General features: G+C 53.8%; 1 protein-coding gene across 1 annotated transcript in view; it reads left to right on the top strand.

Annotated features, from left to right (window-relative positions):
* Nucleotides 1–20901, top strand: part of LOC138733881 (tenascin-X-like) — a 59054-nt gene that overhangs the window by 32417 nt on the left and 5736 nt on the right. Inside the window, exons 24-41 of the mRNA XM_069881391.1 lie at nucleotides 127–420; nucleotides 1446–1745; nucleotides 2569–2862; nucleotides 3289–3582; nucleotides 5327–5620; nucleotides 6519–6818; nucleotides 7465–7764; nucleotides 8404–8706; nucleotides 9161–9454; nucleotides 10494–10778; nucleotides 13761–14060; nucleotides 14524–14823; nucleotides 15762–16061; nucleotides 16641–16934; nucleotides 17184–17477; nucleotides 18664–18957; nucleotides 20204–20328; nucleotides 20718–20850. Coding sequence (XP_069737492.1) covers nucleotides 127–420; nucleotides 1446–1745; nucleotides 2569–2862; nucleotides 3289–3582; nucleotides 5327–5620; nucleotides 6519–6818; nucleotides 7465–7764; nucleotides 8404–8706; nucleotides 9161–9454; nucleotides 10494–10778; nucleotides 13761–14060; nucleotides 14524–14823; nucleotides 15762–16061; nucleotides 16641–16934; nucleotides 17184–17477; nucleotides 18664–18957; nucleotides 20204–20328; nucleotides 20718–20850 — 4998 coding nt within the window. The remainder of the gene's footprint in view (nucleotides 1–126; nucleotides 421–1445; nucleotides 1746–2568; nucleotides 2863–3288; nucleotides 3583–5326; nucleotides 5621–6518; nucleotides 6819–7464; nucleotides 7765–8403; nucleotides 8707–9160; nucleotides 9455–10493; nucleotides 10779–13760; nucleotides 14061–14523; nucleotides 14824–15761; nucleotides 16062–16640; nucleotides 16935–17183; nucleotides 17478–18663; nucleotides 18958–20203; nucleotides 20329–20717; nucleotides 20851–20901) is intronic.

Below are 20901 nucleotides of genomic sequence, written 5' to 3'. Positions count from 1 at the left end.
GTTGCATAGATGGATACATAGATGTATGGACGATCAGCTTGAGGATAGTTGGATGGACTGATGAAATGATGAAAGGATGAAAGTATATTTATGTCCTGCACTGTGTTCTTTCCATTGCATCCCCAGCTCCGGAAGAGCCAGAGGAAGAATCTCCATCCCAGCCCATCCTGGGTGAGCTGACAGCCTCCCAGGTCACCGCTGACTCTGTCCAGTTGGAGTGGACCGTCCCTGAGGGCACCTTTGACTCCTTCATGCTGCAGTACAGGGATGCACAAGGGCAGCCCCAGGTGGTGCCTGTGGACGGTGGTTCCCGCACGCTGACCGTGCCTGGGCTGTCCCCGTCATACCGCTACAAGTTCAACCTCTACGGGGTGTGGGGTCGGAAGCACCTGGGCCCCATCTCCACCAGCATCATCACAGGTGAGGGGGCTGGAGATGCTTCTGTGTCCCCTTTGCTGCTGCCTTTGGGGTGGAAGTAGGAGCTTGACTGGGGCTTGTCCTTGTCCCTTGGGCTGGTGGGAGATGGGAACATCTCTTGAATGCTAATGAGGGTTTGGGTGATGAGAAAAGGGGTGGACAGATGGATTTATGGTTGGATGATGGATGGATGGATGGATGGATGGATGGATGGATGGAAGGATGGATGGTTGGATGGATGGATGGATGGATGGATGGAAGGATGGATGGATGGTTGGATGGATGGAAGGAAGGATGAGTGATTGGATGGGTGGATGTGTGTCTGACTTCTTGGGTGAGAAGATGAATGGGTGGTTGAGTGGTTGGTTGGATGAGTGTGTCGTTCATGGTTTAAGGAAATGGTTGGATGGATGGATGGATGGATGGATGGATGGATGGATGGATGGATGGATGCTGGTGGATTGTTGGTTAAGAGGTTGATTGGATGGTAAGGTGATTGGAGGGGCAGTTGCCTGGGTAGATAAGTGGTTGGATGGAAGATAAGTGATAGGATGATTGAGCAGAAGAATGGATTGAAGGTCGAGTGGACGGAATTGTGCATGGAAAGATGGATGATTGAAGGGACAGAGCATGGATTGTAGGATGGGCAAACGCAGAGAGAGAAGGTCACATGGACAGATAAAGGGATTAGTGGGTGGAAGAAAGGAACGACAAAGACATGGATGAATAAAAGGATGATGCCACAGATGTTGAACTCCTCCCTTCAGGATCAGGAGAATGGATTGGTGGAAGGTTTGAAGGGTGATGGGTGGAACAGGGTTAAGGCTGGAAGGACAGGTGGGTGGTTGCTTGGGTGAAGGGACACTTGGAGGGGAGGCTTCACGAGTGTCTGCATGAATGGATGGAGGAGGGCTGGATAGAGGGATGGAATGATGGATGGATGGAGGTTGGGATGTAGACATGGATGGCTGAATATTTGGAGGGACTTCTGGATGCTCATTCCCTACATTGTCCCCTGTCCATTGCAGCTGCATCTGAGCCAGAGGAGGAGGAAGAACCCCCATCCCAGCCAGTCCTGGGTGAGCTGACGGCCTCCCAGGTCACCCCCAACTCCGTCCAGCTGGACTGGAGCGTCCCCGAGGGCACCTTTGACTCCTTCACGCTGCAGTACAAGGATGCACAAGGGCAGCCCCAGGTGGTGCCTGTGGACGGTGGTTCCCGCACACTGACCGTGCCTGGGCTGTCCCCGTCACACCGCTACAAGTTCAACCTCTACGGGGTGTGGGGTCAGAAGCGCCTGGGCCCCATCTCCACTGACATCATCACAGGTGAGGCGGATGTAGATGCTTCTGTGTCCCCTTTGAGTGCTGGTTTTTGGGTGACAGTAGGAGCTTAATCAGGGCCTGTCCTTATAACTTGGACTGGTAGGAACGGGGAACATCTCTTGGATGCCAATAAGGGTGTGGATGATTGGAAAGGGAGGACCAGCTTTGGAGGAATGTGATGATGGATGGATGGATGGATGGATGGATGGATGGAAGGATGGATGGATAGATGGACAGTTTGGTGGGTGGATGGATGGGTGAAAATATGTATGGGTGGGCAAGTGAATGGATGTATGAATTAATGGATGGATGGACGGACAGACAGACGGACGGATGGACAGTTTATTCATTCTTTGAGTGGTTGAACGAACAGAGAGTTGGTTTCATGGATTTGTATCTTGTGTCTTGATGGCTTACTGGGAGGGTAGATGGGTGATGGGGTGGGTGCGTGGCTGAGTCCATAGATGAATGAGTGGAATCACGAATGGGTTATGGGATGATTGAAGGGATTGAATCTGGATGGGTTTGTGGCAGTTCCACTGCTGGAATGGTGGTTTGGATGGCTGGATGCAGGCACAGTTGGGTGGACGGTGAGAACATGGATGGGTGGTTGAGTGGTTGGATGTAGGGATGGTAAAATGTTGTTTGGTTGGATGCATGGATGGATGGATGGATGGATGGGTTGCTTGTTACTTAATCAGTTGCATAGATGGATACATAGATGTATGGACGATCAGCTTGAGGATAGATGGATGGACTGAGGAAGCGATGAAAGGATGAAAGTATATTTATGTCCTGCACTGTGTTCTTTCCATTGCATCCCCAGCTCCGGAAGAGCCAGAGGAGGAACCCCCATCCCAGCCCGTCCTGGGTGAACTGACAGCCTCCCAGGTCACCCCCGACTCCGTCCAGCTGGACTGGACCGTCCCTGAGGGCACCTTTGACTCCTTCACGCTGCAGTACAAGGATGCACAAGGGCAGCCCCAGGTTGTGCCCGTGGACGCTGGTTCCCGCACGCTGACCGTGCCTGGGCTGTCCCCGTCACGCCGCTACAAGTTCAACCTCTACGGGGTGTGGGGTCGGAAGCGCCTGGGCCCCATCTCCACCGACATCATCACAGGTGAGGGGGATGTAGATGCTTCTGTGTCCCCTTCGGGGGCTGCCTTTGGGTAGCAGCAGGAGCTTGGTCTGGGCCTGGCCTGGAGCCTTGGGTGTGGTGGGAATTTCTAGCATCTTCTGAATGATAACAAGGGTGTGTGATTGGTGTGGTTTGTGGAAGCTTAGAGGTATGGGATGAAGGATGGATGGATGGATAGATGGATGGATGATGCAGTGTTTGCTTGGACAGTTGCAATGGATCCTCCATGTCTGGGCAGATGGATGGGAGAGGTGGAGAGACAATTTGTTGAATGTTACATGGATATGTGGCCTATTGAGTACAAAAGAGACTGGAGGTTGGCAGAGTGGATGAATGGGTGGATGCAGAGCTGTAAGAACGGACAGTTTGATGGATGCTCAGTGCCCTGTTTTGTGTCCTTGTCTGCAGCTGCAGCCGAGCCCGAGCAGGAAGCCTCATCCCAGCCAGTCCTGGGCGAACTGACGGCCTCCCAGGTCACCCCCAACTCTGTCCAGCTGGACTGGAGCGTCCCCGAGGGCACCTTTGACTCCTTCACCCTGCAGTACAAGGATGCACACGGGCAGCCCCAGGTGGTGCCCGTGGATGGTGGTTCCCGCACGCTGACCGTGCCTGGGCTGTCCCCGTCACGTCGCTACAAGTTCAACCTCTACGGGGTGTGGGGTCGGAAGCGCCTGGGCCCCATCTCCACCGACATCGTCACAGGTGAGGAGGCTGGAGATGCTTCTGTGTCCCCTTTGGGTGCTGCCTTTGGGAGGCAATCAAAGCTTGATCAGGGCCTGTCCTGGAGCCCCATGTGTGGTGGGTAATGGAGCATCTCTTGGATGCCAAGAAGGGTGTGAGTGATGGGTTGCTTGCGTGCAAGTTTGGAGGGAAGGGAGGATGGATGGATGGATGGATGGATGGAAGGATGGATGGATGGATGGATGGATGGATGGATGGATGGATGGAAGGAACAGGTGATCTTGAGTGCTATCATGAAGTACATGCAAGAGAACCAGGTGATGAAGCCCAGTCAACACAGATTCACGAAAGGCAGGTCTTCCCAAACAAGTGTTCTATGACATAATGACTCTACTACTGGGTGAGGGAAAGGCTGTGGATGTATCTTCCTGGACTTCAGTAAAGCCTTTGACACAGTTTCTCACAGCATTCTGCTTCAGAAACTGTCACTTCTGGCCTGGACAGGTGCACGCTCTCCTGGGTGAAAAACTGGTTGGCTGGAGGGCCCAGAGAGTGGTGGGAAATGGACCTAACTCCAGCTGGAGGCCAGTTCCAAGTGGTGTCCCCAGGGATCAGTGCCGGGTCCAGCCCTGTTCAATGTCTTTATCAATGACCTGGATGAAGGCATCGAGTGCACCCTGAGCAAGTTTGCGGACGACACTAAGCTGGGTAGAAGCGTGGATCTGCTGGAGGGTCAGGAGGCTCCAAAGGGATGTGAACAGTCTGGACCACTGGGCTGAGACCAATGGGATGAGGTTTAACAAGGCCAAATGCCGGGTCCTGCACTTGGGGCACAACAACCCTGAGCAGCTGCAGACTAGGAGAAGTCAGGCTGGAAAGCTGCCTGAAGGAGAAGGACCTGGGGGTGTTGGTTGAACATGAGCCAGCAGTGGCCCAGGTGGCCCAGAAGGCCAATGGCATCTTGGCTTGGATCAGAAACGGCGTGGCCAGCAGGTGCAGGGAGGTTCTTCTCCCTCTGGACTCGGCACTGGTGAGACTGCTCCTCGAATCCTGTGTTCAGTTCTGGGCCCCTCACCACAAGAAGGATGTTGAGGCTCTGGAACGAGTCCAGAGAAGAGAAACGAAGCTGGTGAGGGGGCTGGAGAACAAGAGGAGCGGCTGAGAGAGCTGGGGGTGTTTATTCTGGCGAAGAGGAGGCTGAGGGGAGACCTCATTGCTCTCTACAACTACGTGAGAGGAGGTTGTGGAGAGGAGGGAGCTGGGTTCTTCTCCCAAGGGACAGGGGACAGGACAAGAGGGAATGGACTCAACCTTCGCCAGGGGAGGTTTAGGCTAGACATTAGGAAAGAATTTTTCATGGAAAGGGTCATTGGTCACTGGCAGAGGCTGCCCAGGGAGGGGATTGAGTTACATCCCCTGGAGGGATTGAAGGGACGGGTGGACGAGGTGCTGAGGGACGTGGGTTAGTGTTTGATGGGAATGGTTGGACTCGATGATCCAGTGGGTCTTTTACAACCTGGTGATTGTATGATTCTATGGATAGATGGATGGACAGACAGATGGCTCAATGGATGGGTGGATGCTAGGAAGTGTGATTGGATGTCTGGCTGGCTGAAAGAACAAAGGAGCATTTTGTCGGTTGGATGGAGGAGTAAAGCTGTGGATTCTAGGACCGACGGATGCAGACGGGTGAATGAAGAGGATGGATGCATGGGCAAAGGGAAGTATAAGTTATTCATGCCCTGCATTGTGTCCTTTTCTACAGCTGCAGCCGAGCCAGAACAGGAACCGCCATCCCAGCCAGTCCTGGGCGAGCTGACAGCCTCCCAGGTCACCCCCGATTCTGTCCAGCTGGACTGGAGCGTCCCCGAGGGCACCTTTGACTCCTTCACGCTGCAGTACAGGGATGACAAAGGGCAGCCCCAGGTGGTACCCGTGGGTGGAGGTTCCCGCACGCTGACCGTGCCTGGGCTGTCCCCGTCACACCGCTACAAGTTCAACCTCTACGGGGTGTGGGGTCGGAAGCGCCTGGGCCCCATCTCCACCGACATCCTCACAGGTGAGGACATCTACAGGCCCCTTTCTTACCTTCCTTGGGCTCTTAGTTTGGGGAGGGCAGAAGGTCTGACAGGGCCCATGTTTGTCCCTTGAGCCTGGTGGGAAATGGGAAGCTCTTGGGTGTTGGCTGGGGGTGGGTGGTGGTTTGATTCAGGGAAATTTGGTGGGAGTGAGTGGTGGATGGAAGGGGTAATGGTTGTTTGAGTGGATAGATGGAAATTTGGATGTATAGATGGATGAATGGATGGATTGATGGACAGACAGTTGACTGGATGGAAGGGTGGATGGATACGTAGAATCTTGCCTAATTGGATGGGTGGATGGATGGATACTTTAATGAATGGATAGTTGAATGGAAACGTGAATTAAGGGAGAGAGGGAGGGATTAATGATTGGATGTATTGAGGGTTGTTTGGCTGAATATTTGGCTGAGGGAATGAATGCAATTGTGAGTGGTTGGATTAGTTGGTGGATGGGAGGAGTACATTGACATTGGCTCATGGGCTTGTTGGTTTGCACAGTTGGATGCTCACCTGGTTAGATGGAAGGTTGATGGATGAAATGAATGTTTAGGTACCTGGATGACTGAATGGAGTGATTCCAAGAGTGATAGAAGCAGAAAGGCATGGATGAGTGGGCAGTTGAATAGATGCATGGATGGATGGATGCCATGCTTGGTAGTTTGGCTGGCTGCCTGGCTGGATTGATGGATGGATGGATGGATGGATGGACGGACGGACAAGTAATGTTGATGGATGGATGGATAGTTGATTGAGTGGGTTGATGGGTTGAAACATGCATTGGTAGGTGGGTGGGTGGGTGGATGGATGGATGGATAAATGGATAAATGGATGGATGAAAGTATATTCATGTCCTGCACTGTGTTCCTTCCCATGCAGCACCAGCTCCAGATGAGCCAGAGCAGGAACCCCCATCCCAGCCCATCCTGGGCGAGCTGACAGCCTCCCAGGTCACCCCCGACTCCGTCCAGCTGGACTGGAGCGTCCCTGAAGGCACCTTTGACTCCTTCACGCTGCAGTACAAGGATGCACAAGGGCAGCCCCAGGTGGTACCCGTGGACGCTGGTTCCCGCACGCTGACCGTGCCTGGGCTGTCCCCATCACACCGCTACAAGTTCAACCTCTACGGGCTGTGGGGTCGGAAGCGCCTGGGCCCCATCTCCACCGACATTGTCACAGGTGAGGGGGCTGGAGATGCTCCTGTGTCCCCTTTGGGCGCTGCCTTTGGCATGGCAGCAGGAGCTTGGTCAGGGCCTGTCCTTGTCCCTTGGTCTAGTGGGAACTATGAATATCTCTTGAATGCTAACAAGGGTGTAGATTATGGGAAAGGCGCAAGCACAATTGGCATGGTGGGATGATGCATGGGTGGGTTGGTGAGTGGATGGATGGTTGGAACGTTAATTGGATGGATGGATGGATGGATGGATGGATGGATGGATGGATGGATGGATGGATGGTTGGGTGCATTGATGGGTGGAAACATACGTGGATGGATGGATGGATGGATGGATGGATGGATGGATGGATGGCGAACAAGTGATGGGAATGGAGAGGAGAATGAGTGGAGGATGGGGGACAGGGATGGATAGATAGAAATATGGATGGTTGAATGGGTGCACAAAGGCACATGGAGGATGGATGGTTGGATGGACGGAGTGATGGATGGATGGATGGATGGATGGATGGATGGATGGATGGTTAGAGGAATGGTTGGTTCATTTTTGAATGGATGGATGCATAGAACACTGGATGGATGGATGGAGTGATGGATGGATGGATGGATGAGAAGATAATTATGTCCTGCACTGTGCTCTTTAAATTGCAGCCCCAGCTCCAGAAGAGCCGGAGGAGGAACCCACATCTCAGCCACTCCTGGGCGAACTGACAGCCTCCCAGGTCACCCCCAACTCCGTCCAGCTGGACTGGAGCGTCCCTGAGGGCACCTTTGACTCCTTCACGCTGCACTACAGGGATGACAAAGGGCAGCCCCAGGTGGTGCCCGTGGACGGTGGTTCCCGCACGCTGACCGTGCCTGGGCTGTCCCCGTCACACCGCTACAAGTTCAACCTCTACGGGGTGTGGGGTCGGAAGCGCCTGGGCCCCATCTCCACCGACATTGTCACAGGTGAGGAGGCTGGAGATGCTTCTTCATCCCATTTGGGTGCTGCCTTTGGGTGGCAGCAAGAGCTTGGTCAGGGCCTGTCCTTGTCCCTTGAGCTTTTGGGAACTGGGAACATCTCTTGGATACTGACAAGGATGTGGATGATGGAAAAGGTGCACGCTAGTTTGAAGGGATGGGATGATGGAGAGGTGGGATGATGGATGGATGGATGGATGGATGGATGGATGGATGGATGGAACGTTAATTGGATGGATTGATTGATGGCTGGTTAGTTGGGCGGGTTGATGGGTGGAAACATGCATGGGTGGTTGGTTGGGTTGGTAGATGGAGAAATGTATGGATGGGCGGACAAATGATGGGAATGGAGAGGAGAATGGGTGGAGGATGGATTGCACAGATGGATTGATGGAAGAATGGATGGTTTAATGGGTGGAGAAAGGTGAGTGGGGGATGGACAGATGGTTAGACAAGTGGTTGGTTGGTGAATGGATGGATAGATGGATGGATGGATGGATAGAAAGATTGATGGATGGATGGATGGATGGATGGATGGATGGATGGATGGATAGAAAGTTGGATAGGTGGATGGATGGATGATTTGAAGGAGTTTTTTTTATGTCCTACACTGTGTTCTTTTCATAGCAGCACAACCTCCAAAAGAGCCAGATGAAGAACCCCCAGCCCGTCCCATCCTGGGCGAACTGACAGCCTCCCAGGTCACCCCTGATTACGTCCAGCTGGACTGGAGCGTCCCTGAGGGCACCTTTGACTCCTTCACACTGCAGTACAAGGATGCACAAGGGCAGCCCCAGGTGGTGCCCGTGGACGGTGGTTCCCGCACGCTGACCGTGCCTGGGCTGTCCCCGTCACGCCGCTACAAGTTCAACCTCTACGGGGTGTGGGGTCGGAAGCGCCTGGGCCCCATCTCCACCGACATCCGCACAGGTGAGGGGCCTGGAGATGCTCCTGTGTCCCCTTTGGGTGCTGGTTTATGGGTGGCAGCAGGAGCTTGGTCAGGGCCTGTACTTGTGCCTTGGGCTGGTAGGAATTGGGAACAGCTCTTGGATGCTAACAATGCTGTGAGTGGTGGGATTTGTGTGTGCGAGCTTTGATCGATAGGGTGATGGATGGATGGATGGATGGATGGATGGATGGATGGATCGATAAATGGATGATTGGATGTTGTTAAGTGTGTTTGGATATCTGGCTGGCTGGAGGCACAAAGGAGCATCTGGTTGGTTGGATGGCTGAGTGGACCTATGGATTCTAGGACCAATGGAAGCAGTAGGGTGAATGGAGAGATAACTTATTTGGTAGCCTGTAGGGTGGATGCATTTAAAGATGTGATGGTGAGAGGAGGTTTGGGTTGTTCATGCCCTACATGGTGTCTTGTCTGCAGCTGCAGCCGAACAAGAGGAGGAACCCTCATCCCAGCCAGTCCTGGGAGAGCTGACAGCCTCCCAGGTCACCTCCGACTCCGTCCAGCTGGACTGGACCGTCCCCGAGGGCACCTTTGACTCCTTCACGCTGCAGTACAAGGATGCACAAGGGCAGCCCCAGGTGGTGCCCGTGGATGGTGGTTCCCGCACGCTGACCGTGCCTGGGCTGTCCCCGTCACGCCGCTACAAGTTCAACCTGTACGGGGTGTGGGGTCAGAAGCGCCTGGGCCCCATCTCCATCGACATCGTCACTGGTGAGGGGGCTGGAGATGCTTCTGTGACCCCTTTAGGTGCTGCATTTGGGTGGCATGAGGATTTTGGTCAGGGCCTTTTCTGGAGCCTTGGGTGTGGTGGGAACTTCAAGCATCTTCTGCATGCTAACAAGGGTGTGTGATGGGTTGGGTGTGTGCGAGCTTAAAGGTATGGGATGATGGATGGATGGATGGATGGATGGATGGATGGATGGATGGATGGATGGATGGATGGATGGATGGATGGATGGAGAGTCTGTTTTTTCATTACTTGAATGCTTCAATGAACAGAGAGTTGGTTTCATTGATTGGTGTCCTGAGTCTTTATGGCTCAATGGGAGGGTAAATGGGTTATGGGATGGATGCATGGCTGAATCCGTAGGTGAATGAGTGGAATTACGAATGGGTTATGGGGTGATTGAAGGGATTGAATCTGGATGGGTTTGTGGCAGTTCCACTGCTGGAATGGTGGTTTGGATGGTTGGATGCAGGCACAGCTGGGTGGAATGTGAGTGTAAGGATGGGAGGTTGAGTGGGTAGATATAGGGATGGTGGAAGGTAGTTTGGTTGAATATATGGATGGAAGAAAAGTTAGTTGGGTTGATGGAAGATTGGATGGATGGATTCATGACTGGTTGGTTTGGTGGGTGGATGGATGGATGGATGGATGGATGGATGGATGGATGGATGGATGGAGGGATGGATGGACAAATGATGGGATGGAAAGGTGAATGGATGGAGGATTGGTAGCATGGATAGGTTGATGGAAGGATGGATGGTTGAATGGGTGGACAAAGGTGCCTGGAGGATGGATGGATGGTTAGAAGAATGGTTGGTTCATTTATGAATGTATGGATGCATAGAACACTGGATGGATGGATGGATGGATGGATGGATGGATGGATGGATGGATGGATAGATGGATGGATAAACGGATGGATGGATGGATGGATGGATGGATGGATGGATGGATGGATGGATGGATGAAAGTATATTTATGGCCCACACTGTATTCCTTAAATTGCAGCCCCAGCTCCAGAAGAGCCAGAGCAGGAACCCCCATCCCAGCCCATCCTGGGTGAGCTGACAGCCTCCCAGGTCACCCCCGACTCCGTCCAGCTGGACTGGACCGTCCCTGAGGGCACCTTTGACTCCTTCACGCTGCAGTACAAGGATGCACAAGGGCAGCCCCAGGTTGTGCCCGTGGACGCTGGTTCCCGCACGCTGACCGTGCCTGGGCTGTCCCCATCACGCCGCTACAAGTTCAACCTCTACGGGGTGTGGGGTCGGAAGCGCCTGGGCCCCATCTCCACCGACATCATCACAGGTGAGGTGGCTGGAGATGCTTCTTCATCCCATTTGGATGCAGCCTTTGGGGTGGAAGTAGGAGCTTGATTAGGGCCTGTCCTTGTCCCTTGGGCTGGTGGGAACTGGGAACATCTCTTGGATACTTACAAGGGTGTGGATGATGGGAAAGGTACAAGCTAGTTTGAAGGGATGGGATGATGGAGGGGTGGGATGATGGATGGATGGATGGATGGATGGATGGATGGATAGATAGATAGATAGTTGGATTGGTGGATGGATGGCCAATTTGGAGGAGGTCTATTTATGTCCTACGTAGAATCATAGAATAAGCAGGTTGGAAGAGACCCACCGGATCATCGAGTCCAACCATTCCTATCAAATACTAAACCATGCCCCTTAGCACCTCGTCCACCCATCCCTTAAACACCTCCAGGGAAGGTGAATCAACCACCTCCCTGGGTAGCCTGTTCCGTTGCCCAATGACCCTTTCTGTGAAAATTTTTTTTCTAATGTCCAGCCTAAATCTCTCCTGGTGGAGCCTGAGGCCATTCCCTCTCGTCCTGTCCCCTGTCACTTGGGAGAAGAGGCCAGCACCCTCCTCTCTACAACCTCCTCTCATGTAGTTATAGAGAGCAATGAGGCCTCCCCTCAGCCTCCTCTTCTCCAGGATAAACACCCCCAGCTCTCTCAGCCCTTCTTCATAAGGCCTGTTCTCCAGCCCCCTCACCAGCTTCGTTGCTCTTCTCTGGACTCACTCCAGAGCCTCAACATCCTTCTTGTGGTGATGGGCCCAGAACTGAACACAGGATTCGAGGAGCGGTCTCACCAGTGCCGAGTGCAGAGGGAGAATAACCTCCCTGGACCTGCCGGCCACACCGTGTCTGATCCAAGCCAAGATGCCATTGGCCTTCTTGGCCACCTGGGCACACTGCTGGCTCATGTTCAGTCGCTGTCAACCAACACCCCCAGGTCCCTCTCCTCCAGGCAGCTTTCTAGACAGACTTCTCCTAGTCTGGAGCTGCCCAGGGTTGTTGTGCCCCAGGTGCAGGACCCGGCATTTGGCCTTGTTAAACCTCATCCCATTGGACTCAGCCCATGGATCCAGCCTGTTCAGATCCCTTTGCAGATACTCCCTACCCTCCAGCAGATCCACACTTCCACCCAGCTTAGTGTCGTCCGCAAACTTGCTAAGCGTGCACTCAATGCCTTCATCCAGATCATTGATAAAGACATTGAACAGGGCTGGACCCAGCACTGAGCCCTGGGGAACCCCACTTGTCACTGGCCTCCAGCTGGAGTGAACTCCATTTCCCACCACTCTCTGGGCCCTCCAGCCAACCAGTTTTCCACCCAGGAGAGTGTGCGCCTGTCCAGGCCAGAGGTGACAGTTTCTGAAGCAGAATGCTGTGAGAAACTGTGTCAAAGGCTTTACTGAAGTCCAGGAAGATCCATCCACAGCCTTTCCCTCACCCAGTAGTCGAGTCACTTTGTCATAGAAGGCGATCAGGTTAGTTTGGCAAGACCTGCCTTTTGTGAACCCGTGTTGACTGGGCCTGATCACCCGGTTCTCTTGCATGAGCTTCATGATCGCACTCAAGATCACCTGCTCCATGACTTTCCCTGGCACTGAGGTCAGACTGACAGGCCTGGAGTTCCCTGGATCCTGCCTGCGACCCTTCTTGTAGACGGGCACAACATCAGCCTCCAGTCCAGTGGGACTTCCCCAGTCTTCCAGGACTGCTGGAAGATGATGGAAAGGGGTTTGGCCAGCACACCCGCCAGCTCCTTCAATACCCTTGGGTGAATCCCGTCTGGCCCCATAGACTTGTGGGTGTCTAGTCGGGCTAGCAAGGCTCTGACCACCTCCTCTTGGATCACGGGAGCCTCATTTGGCTCCTCTAGCTCCTGGGTTTGTACACAGAGGGAAGGACTTTCTTTACAATTAAAGACTGGGGCAAAGAAGGCATTAAGTACCTCAGCCTTTTCCTCATCCCCTGTCACTGTTGTTCCTTCTGCGTCCAATAGGGACTGTATGGTCTCCCTAGTCCTCCTTTTATTATTTATGTATTTATAGAAGGATTTTTTGTTATCTTTCACAGACTTGGCCAATCTGATTTCTAGCTGAGCCTTTGTCCTTCTAATTTTTTCTCTACACAATCTGACTTCCCCCCTGTAGTCCAACCAAGAGGCCTGTCCCCTCTTCCAGAGCCCATAAACATTTCTCTTCTTCTTGATATCACTCAACATCTCTCTGTTCAACCAAGCTGGCTTTCTCCCCTGCCAGCTTTTTTTTCCGGAACATGGAGATGGCTTTCTCCTGAGCTGCTAAGATTTCCTTTTTGAAGAGCTCCCAGCCCTCATGGGCTCCCTTGCCCTTAAGGACTGTCTCCCACGAGACTTTGCCAACCAGCCTTCTGAAGAGTTCAAAGTCTGCCCTCTGGAAATTTAATGCTACTGTCCTACTAACCACCCTCTTCACTTCACCTAGAACAGAAAACCCTATCATCTCATGATCGCTTTGTCTTAGGCGTCCTCCTACTGCCACATCCCCCACAAGGCCTTCTCTGTTCACAAACAGCAGGTCCAGGAGGGCACCCTCCTTTGTTGGTTCATTCACCAGCTGTGCGAGGAAGTTGTCTTCCACGCACTCCAGGAACCTCCTAGACTGCTTATTTCTGCTCTATTGTACTTCCAGCAGATATCAGGAAGATTGAAGTCTCCCACAAGAACGAGAGGCATTGATCTAGAGATTAACCCCAGCTGTTTATAGAAGAGCTCATCAGCTGCTTCCCCTTGGCTGGATGGTCTGTTACAGAGTCCCATCACAAAATCTACCTTCTTGTGGGCTCCTCTGATTTTAACACACAAGCACTCAATCTCCTCTTCGCCACAATCCATCCCAACAGTGTCCAAGTCCTCCCTTACAAAGAAGGCTACCCCGCCTCCTCTCCTACCCTTCCTATCCTGCCTGAAGAGTTTTACTGTGTTCTTTCCACTGCAGCACCACCTCCAAAAGAGCCAGAACAGGAACCCCCATCCCAGCCCGTCCTGGGTGAGCTGACAGCCTCCCAGGTCACCCCCGACTCCGTCCAGCTGGACTGGACCGTCCCTGAGGGCACCTTTGACTCCTTCACGCTGCAGTACAGAGATGCACAAGGGCAGCCCCAGGTGGTGTCCGTGGACGCTGGTTCCCGCACGCTGACCGTGCCTGGGCTGTCCCCGTCACGCCGCTACAAGTTCAACCTCTACGGGGTGTGGGGTCGGAAGCGCCTGGGCCCCATCTCCACCGACATCATCACAGGTGAGGAGGCTGGAGATGCTCCTGTGACCCCTTTGGGTGCTGGTTTATGGGTGGCAGCAGGAGCTTGGTCAGTGCCTGGCCTTATAACATGGGTTGGTGGGAGTTGGGAACATGTCTTGGATGCTAACAAGGGTGTGGATGATGGGAAAGGGGTGAGCAAGTTTGGAGGAATTGGATGGTGGATGGATGGATGGATGGATGGATGGATGGATGGATGGATGGATGGATGATGGGATGGAAAGGTGAATGTGTGGAGGACTGGGTAGAATGGATAGATTGATGGAAGGATGAATGATTTAATGGGTGGACAAAGGTGCATGGAGGATTGAATGATGTTTGGAGGAATGATTGGTTGGTTGTTAAAAGGATGGATGGATGGATGGATGGATGGATGGATGGATGGATGGATGGATGGATAGATGAAAGTATATTCATATCCTGCACTGTGTTCTTTCCATTGCAGCAACACCTCCAGAAGAACCGGAGGAAGAACCCCCATCCCAGCCAGTCCTGGGCGAGCTGACAGCCTCCCAGGTCACCCCCGACTCCGTCCAGCTGGACTGGAGTGTCCCCGAGGGCACCTTTGACTCCTTCATGCTGCAGTACAGGGATGCACAAGGGCAGCCCCAGGTGGTGCTCGTGGATGGTGGTTCCCGCACGCTGACCGTGCCAGGGCTGTCCCCGTCACGCCGCTACAAGTTCAACCTCTACGGGGTGTGGAGTCGGAAGCGCCTGGGCCCTATCTCCACCGAAGTTTTCACAGGTGAGGGGGCTGGAGATGCTTCTGTGTCCCCTTTGGTGCTGCCTTTGGGGTGGAAGTAGGAGCTTGATTAGGGCCTGTCCTTGCCCTTGGGCTGGTGGGAGCTGGGAACATCTCTTGAATGCTAACGAGGGTGTGGGTGATGGGAAAGGGGTGGATGGATAGATTTATGGTTGTATGATTCATGGATGGATGGATGGATGAGTGATTGGATGGGTGGATGCGTGTCTGACTTCTTGGGTGAGAAGATGGATGGGTGGTTGAGTGGTTGGTTGGATGAGTGTGTCGTTCATGGGTTAAGGAAATGGTTGGATGGATGGATGGATGGATGGATGGATGGATGGATGGATGGATGGATGGATGGATGCTGGTGGATTGTTTGTTAAGAGGTTGATTGGATGGTAAGGTGATTGGAGGGGCAGTTGCCTGGGCAGATAAGTGGTTGGATGGAAGATAAGTGATAGGATGATTGAGCAGAAGAATGGATTGAAGGTCGAGTGGACGGAATTGTGCATGGAAAGATGGATGATTGAAGGGACAGAGCATGGATTGTAGGATGGGCAAATGCAGAGAGAGAAGATCAAATGGACAGATAAAGGGATTGGTGGGTGGAAGAAAGAACGACAAAGACAAGGGTGAATAAATGGGTGATGCCACAGATGTTGAACTCCTCCCTTCAGGATCAGGAGAATGGATTGGCGGAAGGTTTGAAGGGTGATGGGTGGAACAGGGTTAAGGCTGGAAGGACAGGTGGGTGGTTGCTTGGGTGAAGGGACACTTGGAGGGGAGGCTTCACGAGTGTCTGCATGAATGGATGGAGGAGGGCTGGATAGAGGGATGGAATGATGGATGGATGGAGGTTGGGATGTAGACATGGATGGCTGAATATTTGGAGGGACTTCCGGATGCTCATTCCCTACATTGTCCCCTGTCCATTGCAGCTGCATCTGAGCCAGAGGAGGAGGAGGAACCCCCATCCCAGCCAGTCCTGGGCGAGCTGACAGCCTCCCAGGTCACCCCCGACTCCGTCCAGCTGGATTGGAGCGTCCCTGAGGGCACCTTTGACTCCTTCACACTGCAGTACAGGGATGCACAAGGGCAGCCCCAGGTGGTGCCCGTGGACGGTGGTTCCCGCACGCTGACCGTGCCTGGGCTGTCCCCGTCACACCGCTACAAGTTCAACCTCTACGGGATGTGGGGTCGGAAGCGCCTGGGCCCCATCTCCACTGACATCATCACAGGTGAGGGGGCTGGAGATTCTTCTGTGACCCCTTTGGGTGCTGCCTTTGGGTGGCCGTAGGAGCTTGGTTAGGGACTGGCCTGGAGCCTTGGCTGTGGTGGGAACTGGGAACATCTCTTGGAAACTAACGAGGGTGTGTGTGATGGGATGGCTGTGTGCGAGCTTGGTGGTATGGGATGATGGATGGATCGATGAATGAAAGGAGGGAGGAAGGGAGGGAGGGAGGAAGGAATGGAAGGAAAGGAGAGAGGGTGGGACTGAGGGCTGGACTGTTGTTCCACTGGTTGAATGGTTCAGTGTACAAAGAGATGGTTTCATGGATCGGTATCTTGTGGCTTGGTGGCTCAATGGATGCGTTGATGTTGGGAGGTGTGTTTGGATATCTGGCTGGTTGGAGGAACAAAGGAGCATCTGGTTGGTTGGAAGGCTGAGTGGAACTGTGGATTCTAGTACCAATGGATGCAGAAACGTGAACGGAGAGATGGGTTATTTGGTAGCCAGTAGGGTGGATGCATGTAAAGATGTGATGGTGAGAGGAGGTTTGGGTTGTTCATGCCCTACATTGCATCCTTGTCTGCAGCTGCAGCCGAGCCAGAGCAGGAACCCCCATCCCAGCCAGTCCTGGGCGAGCTGACAGCCTCCCAGGTCACCCCCGACTCCATCCAGCTGGACTGGAGCGTCCCTGAGGGCACCTTTGACTCCTTCACGCTGCAGTACAGGGATGCACAAGGGCAGCCCCAGGTGGTGCCCGTGGATGGTGGTTCCCGCACGCTGACCGTGCCTGGGCTGTCCCCGTCACGCCGCTACAAGTTCAACCTCTACGGGGTGTGGGGTCGGAAGCACCTGGGCCCCGTCTCCACCGACATCGTCACAGGTGAGGAGGCTGGAGATGCTTCTGTGTCCCCTTTGGTGCTGCCTTTTAGGTGGGAGAAGGTCCTGATGAGGGCCTGTTGTGGAGCCTTAGGTGTGGTGGGAATATTGAGCACCTCTTGGATGCTAACAAGGGTTTGGGTGATAGGTTGGGTGCATGCGAGTTTGGATGTACGGGATGATAGATGGGAGGAAGGAAGGAAGGAAGGAGAGATATATATTTACAGCCCACATTGTGTCCTCTTTGTTGAAGGTCCAGCTACAGAGGAGGAGGAATCTCCATCCCAGCCCATCCTGGGCGAGCTGACAGCCTCCAACATCACCCCTGACTCCGTCCAGCTGGAGTGGAGCGTCCCTGAGGGCACCTTTGACTCCTTCACGCTGCAGTACAGGGATGCCCAAGAGCAGCTGGAGTCACTGCTGGTGGACGGTGGTTCCCGCACGCTGACCGTGCCTGGACTGTCCCCGTCACGCCGCTACAATTTCTACCTGTATGGGATGTTGGGGCAGAAACGTCTAGGTCCCATCTTCCTTGACACCATGACAGGTGAGGGCCTGTGCCGGGTGCATCCAAGCTCCACGTGGCTGCTGGAGGTGGAAGAGCTTCAGCAGGGCTCATCCCGGTCCCTTGGGCCCAGTTGTTAGTGGGAACATCTGGCTGGGGGGTGGGGGGAGGGAGGGAGGGAGGGAGGCAGGGATGGTTAGATGGATGGAAGGCTGGTTGGAAGGAAGGTTGGATGGATGGATGGATGGATGGATGGATGGATGGATGGATGGATGGACGGACGGATGGATGGATGGATGGTTATGTGGATGGATGGAGGGATGGTTGGATGGATGGATGGATGGATGGATGGATGGATCGGCACTGGTGAGACCGCTCCTCGAATCCTGGGGTCAGTTCTGGGCCCCTCACCTTAGGAAGGATGTTGAGGCTCTGGAACGAGTCCAGAGAAGAGCAACAAAGCTGGTGAGGGGGCTGGAGAAGAAGAGGAGCAGCTGAGAGAGCTGGGGGTGTTCAGCCTGGAGAAGAGGAGTCTGAGGGGAGACCTCATTACTCTCTCCAACTCCCTGAGAGGAGGTTGTGGAGAGGAGGGAGCTGGGCTCTTCTCCCAAGGGACAGGGGACAGGACGAGAGGGAATGGCCTCAAGCTCTGCCAGGGGAGATTTAGGCTGGACATTAGGAAAAAATTTTTCACAGGAAGGGTGATTGGGCACTGGCAGAGGCTGCCCAGGGAGGGGGTTGAGTCCCCTTCCCTGGAGGTGTTTAAGGGATGGGTGGACGAGGTGCTGAGGGACATGGTTTAGTGATTGATAGGAATGGTTGGACTCGATGATCCAGTGGGTCTCTTCCAACCTGGTTATTCTATGTTTCTGATTCTATGATCAAAGATTGAATGAAAGGGTGGATGGGTGGAATGTTGGATGGATGGATGGATGGATGGATGGATGGATGGATGGATGGATGGATGGATGGATGGAAAGTTGGATGGATAGATAAGGACATGGATGGGACTATGCAAGTTTGAAGGCACTGGGGAATATTCACAGATGGAGGAGGGGATGGATGGGCAGACACATGGTGGGATGGAGGGTTGGAAGGGTGGAGAGGTGCATGATGGATGGATGGATGGATGGATGGATGGATGGTTAGAGGAATTGTTGGTTGGTTTTTGAATGGATGGATAGATGGAAGGCTGTTCATGCCCTGCATTGTGTCCTCTCTACTGCAGCTCCAGCTCCACTAAAGGAGAAACCCCCATCTGAGCCCCGTCTGGGTGATCTCACAGCTCCTCACATCACCCCGAACTCAGTCCAGCTGGAGTGGAACATCCCCAAGGGCACCTTTGACTCCTTCACAGTGGAGTACAAGGATGTCCAAGGGCAGCCCCAGGTGGTGCCCGTGGATGGTGGTTCTCGCACAGTGACTGTGCCTGGGCTGTCCCCGACCCATCACTACAAGTTCAACCTGTATGGTATGTGGGGTCAGAAGCGCCTGGGCCCCATCTCCACTGATGCTGTCACAGGTGAGGAGGCTGTGGGCATCATCTGTGCCTGCTCGGTGATGGTTTGGGGCAGCAGGAGCTTGGCCAGGGCCAGTCTTGGTGCTTGGGGTGTGGTGGGAACTTGGAGCATCTCTTGGATGCTATTAAGGGTGTCGGTGATGGGATGGGTGTGTGAGTTTGGAGGGATGGAGGGATGGATGGATGGATGGATAGATGGAGGGATGGATGGATAGGTAGTCAGATGGACTGTCACTTGGATGGGTGAATAATTGGAAAGATGGCTTGATATTTTTATGGATGAAGGTGTGATTGGATGATTGGATGGATGGATGATTGGATAGATGGATGGATGGATGGATGGATGGATGGATGGATGGATGGATGGATGGATGGATGGATGGATGCGTAGGTAGTCAGATGGATGGTCACTTGGATGGGTGAATAATTGGAAAGATGGCTTGATATTTTTGTGGATGGAGGGGTGGTCGGATGATTGGATGGATGGACGGCTGGACAGTTGGATGTTTCAATGGTTGGACAGTTGGGTATTTATGTGGACGTCTGAGTTTGCGAGTGGATTGTTGATGGCTGGACAAGTGACAGGTCAGTTAGACAACTGGGTGGAGAGGTGCTTGGACTGGTAGGTGGACAGATCATGGAAGCCTGGAATGACCAGGTCATCACCAACCCCACTGCAGGGCCATCTTCAACCAGATTAGTTGCTCAGAGCCCCATCCAGCCGGACCTTAAAGTTGTGACCTTAAAAATGTGACCTTAAACCATTGATGGCTGGATGGTTGATGGTTGGATGGCTGATGGTTGAATGATTGATGGTGGGACAGCTGATGGTTGGACATCCAATGGTTGGATGGTCAGTGGTTGGCTGGTTGATGGTTGATGGGGTTGATTGTTGATTGGTTGATGGTTGGACAGTTGGAAGGTTGGACATTTGATGTTTGGATGGTTGATGGTTGGATGGTTGGATGGACAATTGGTGATAGGCTGGTTGATGTTTGACAGTTGATGCTTGGACAGTTGGACAGTTGGTGGTTGAATGGTTAGTGGGTGGATGGCTGATGGTTGGACAATTGATGGTTGATGCTGGAATGGTTGATGGTTGACTGGTGAGGGCTGGACAACTGATCGTTGATGGCTGATGGTGGAACAGCTGATGGTTGATGTTTGGGGTCTGGTGGGAAGCTCCGTGGGGCCTCCTGCATGGTGGGGTGCTCACTGGGGGGTCTCTAACTGTTCCCCCCCACCTCAGGTGCCCCAGGGACCCTCTGGGTGGGGACCCTGTGGCCCCGCAGTGCTTGGCTCCACTGGGCGCCCCCTGATGTCCCCTCCAACGGCTACGACCTCGTATACGGCCCTGACGGGGGACCCCAAACGGTAATGATCACCTCAAAAGGACCTCACCCCACCCCCAAGCCCCCTAATTCCTGGTGGAACCTCAAAGTTTTCTCTTGGAACCTCAGCCTCCTCAAGGTCCCCAATAACCCCATGGGGTACCCCAAAAGGTAATGACACCACCAGGCACCCTAAAACCTCTGACCCCACCCTGGGGACCCCAACTCCCCCCCGCAAGGGGACACCAAACCCTCTGCTGGGACCCCAGAATTCTTGGTGGAACCCCAAGATTTCCCCATGGAACCTCCAACTCCTCAGGAACAACCGAAACTGCCCAGGGGAAACCCAAAGCCACCAAAGAGACCCCAAAATTGCCCTGGGGGCCCCCAAAAGTGCCCTGGGGGACCCCAAAATCTTCCTGTCCCCCCCAGACAGTGCAGCTGCCCCCCGAGGTGAGGAGCCACGAGCTGTGGGGCCTGGAGCCGGCGCAGCGCTATGGGGTGAAGCTGTGGGGCAGGGGGGGGCAGAGGTCGCCCAGCCCCCTGGAGGCCACGTTTGAGACCCGTGAGTGGGGAAACTCGGGGTGCTGGGGGTCCTGAGCCCGGTCTGAGGGTG

This window comes from Phaenicophaeus curvirostris, unplaced genomic scaffold (genome assembly GCF_032191515.1).
Source record: "Phaenicophaeus curvirostris isolate KB17595 unplaced genomic scaffold, BPBGC_Pcur_1.0 scaffold_44, whole genome shotgun sequence".
Lineage (NCBI taxonomy): Eukaryota > Metazoa > Chordata > Aves > Cuculiformes > Cuculidae > Phaenicophaeus > Phaenicophaeus curvirostris.
Note: the sequence above shows the minus strand (reverse complement) of the source record. Positions and strands in the feature narration are given on the sequence as shown.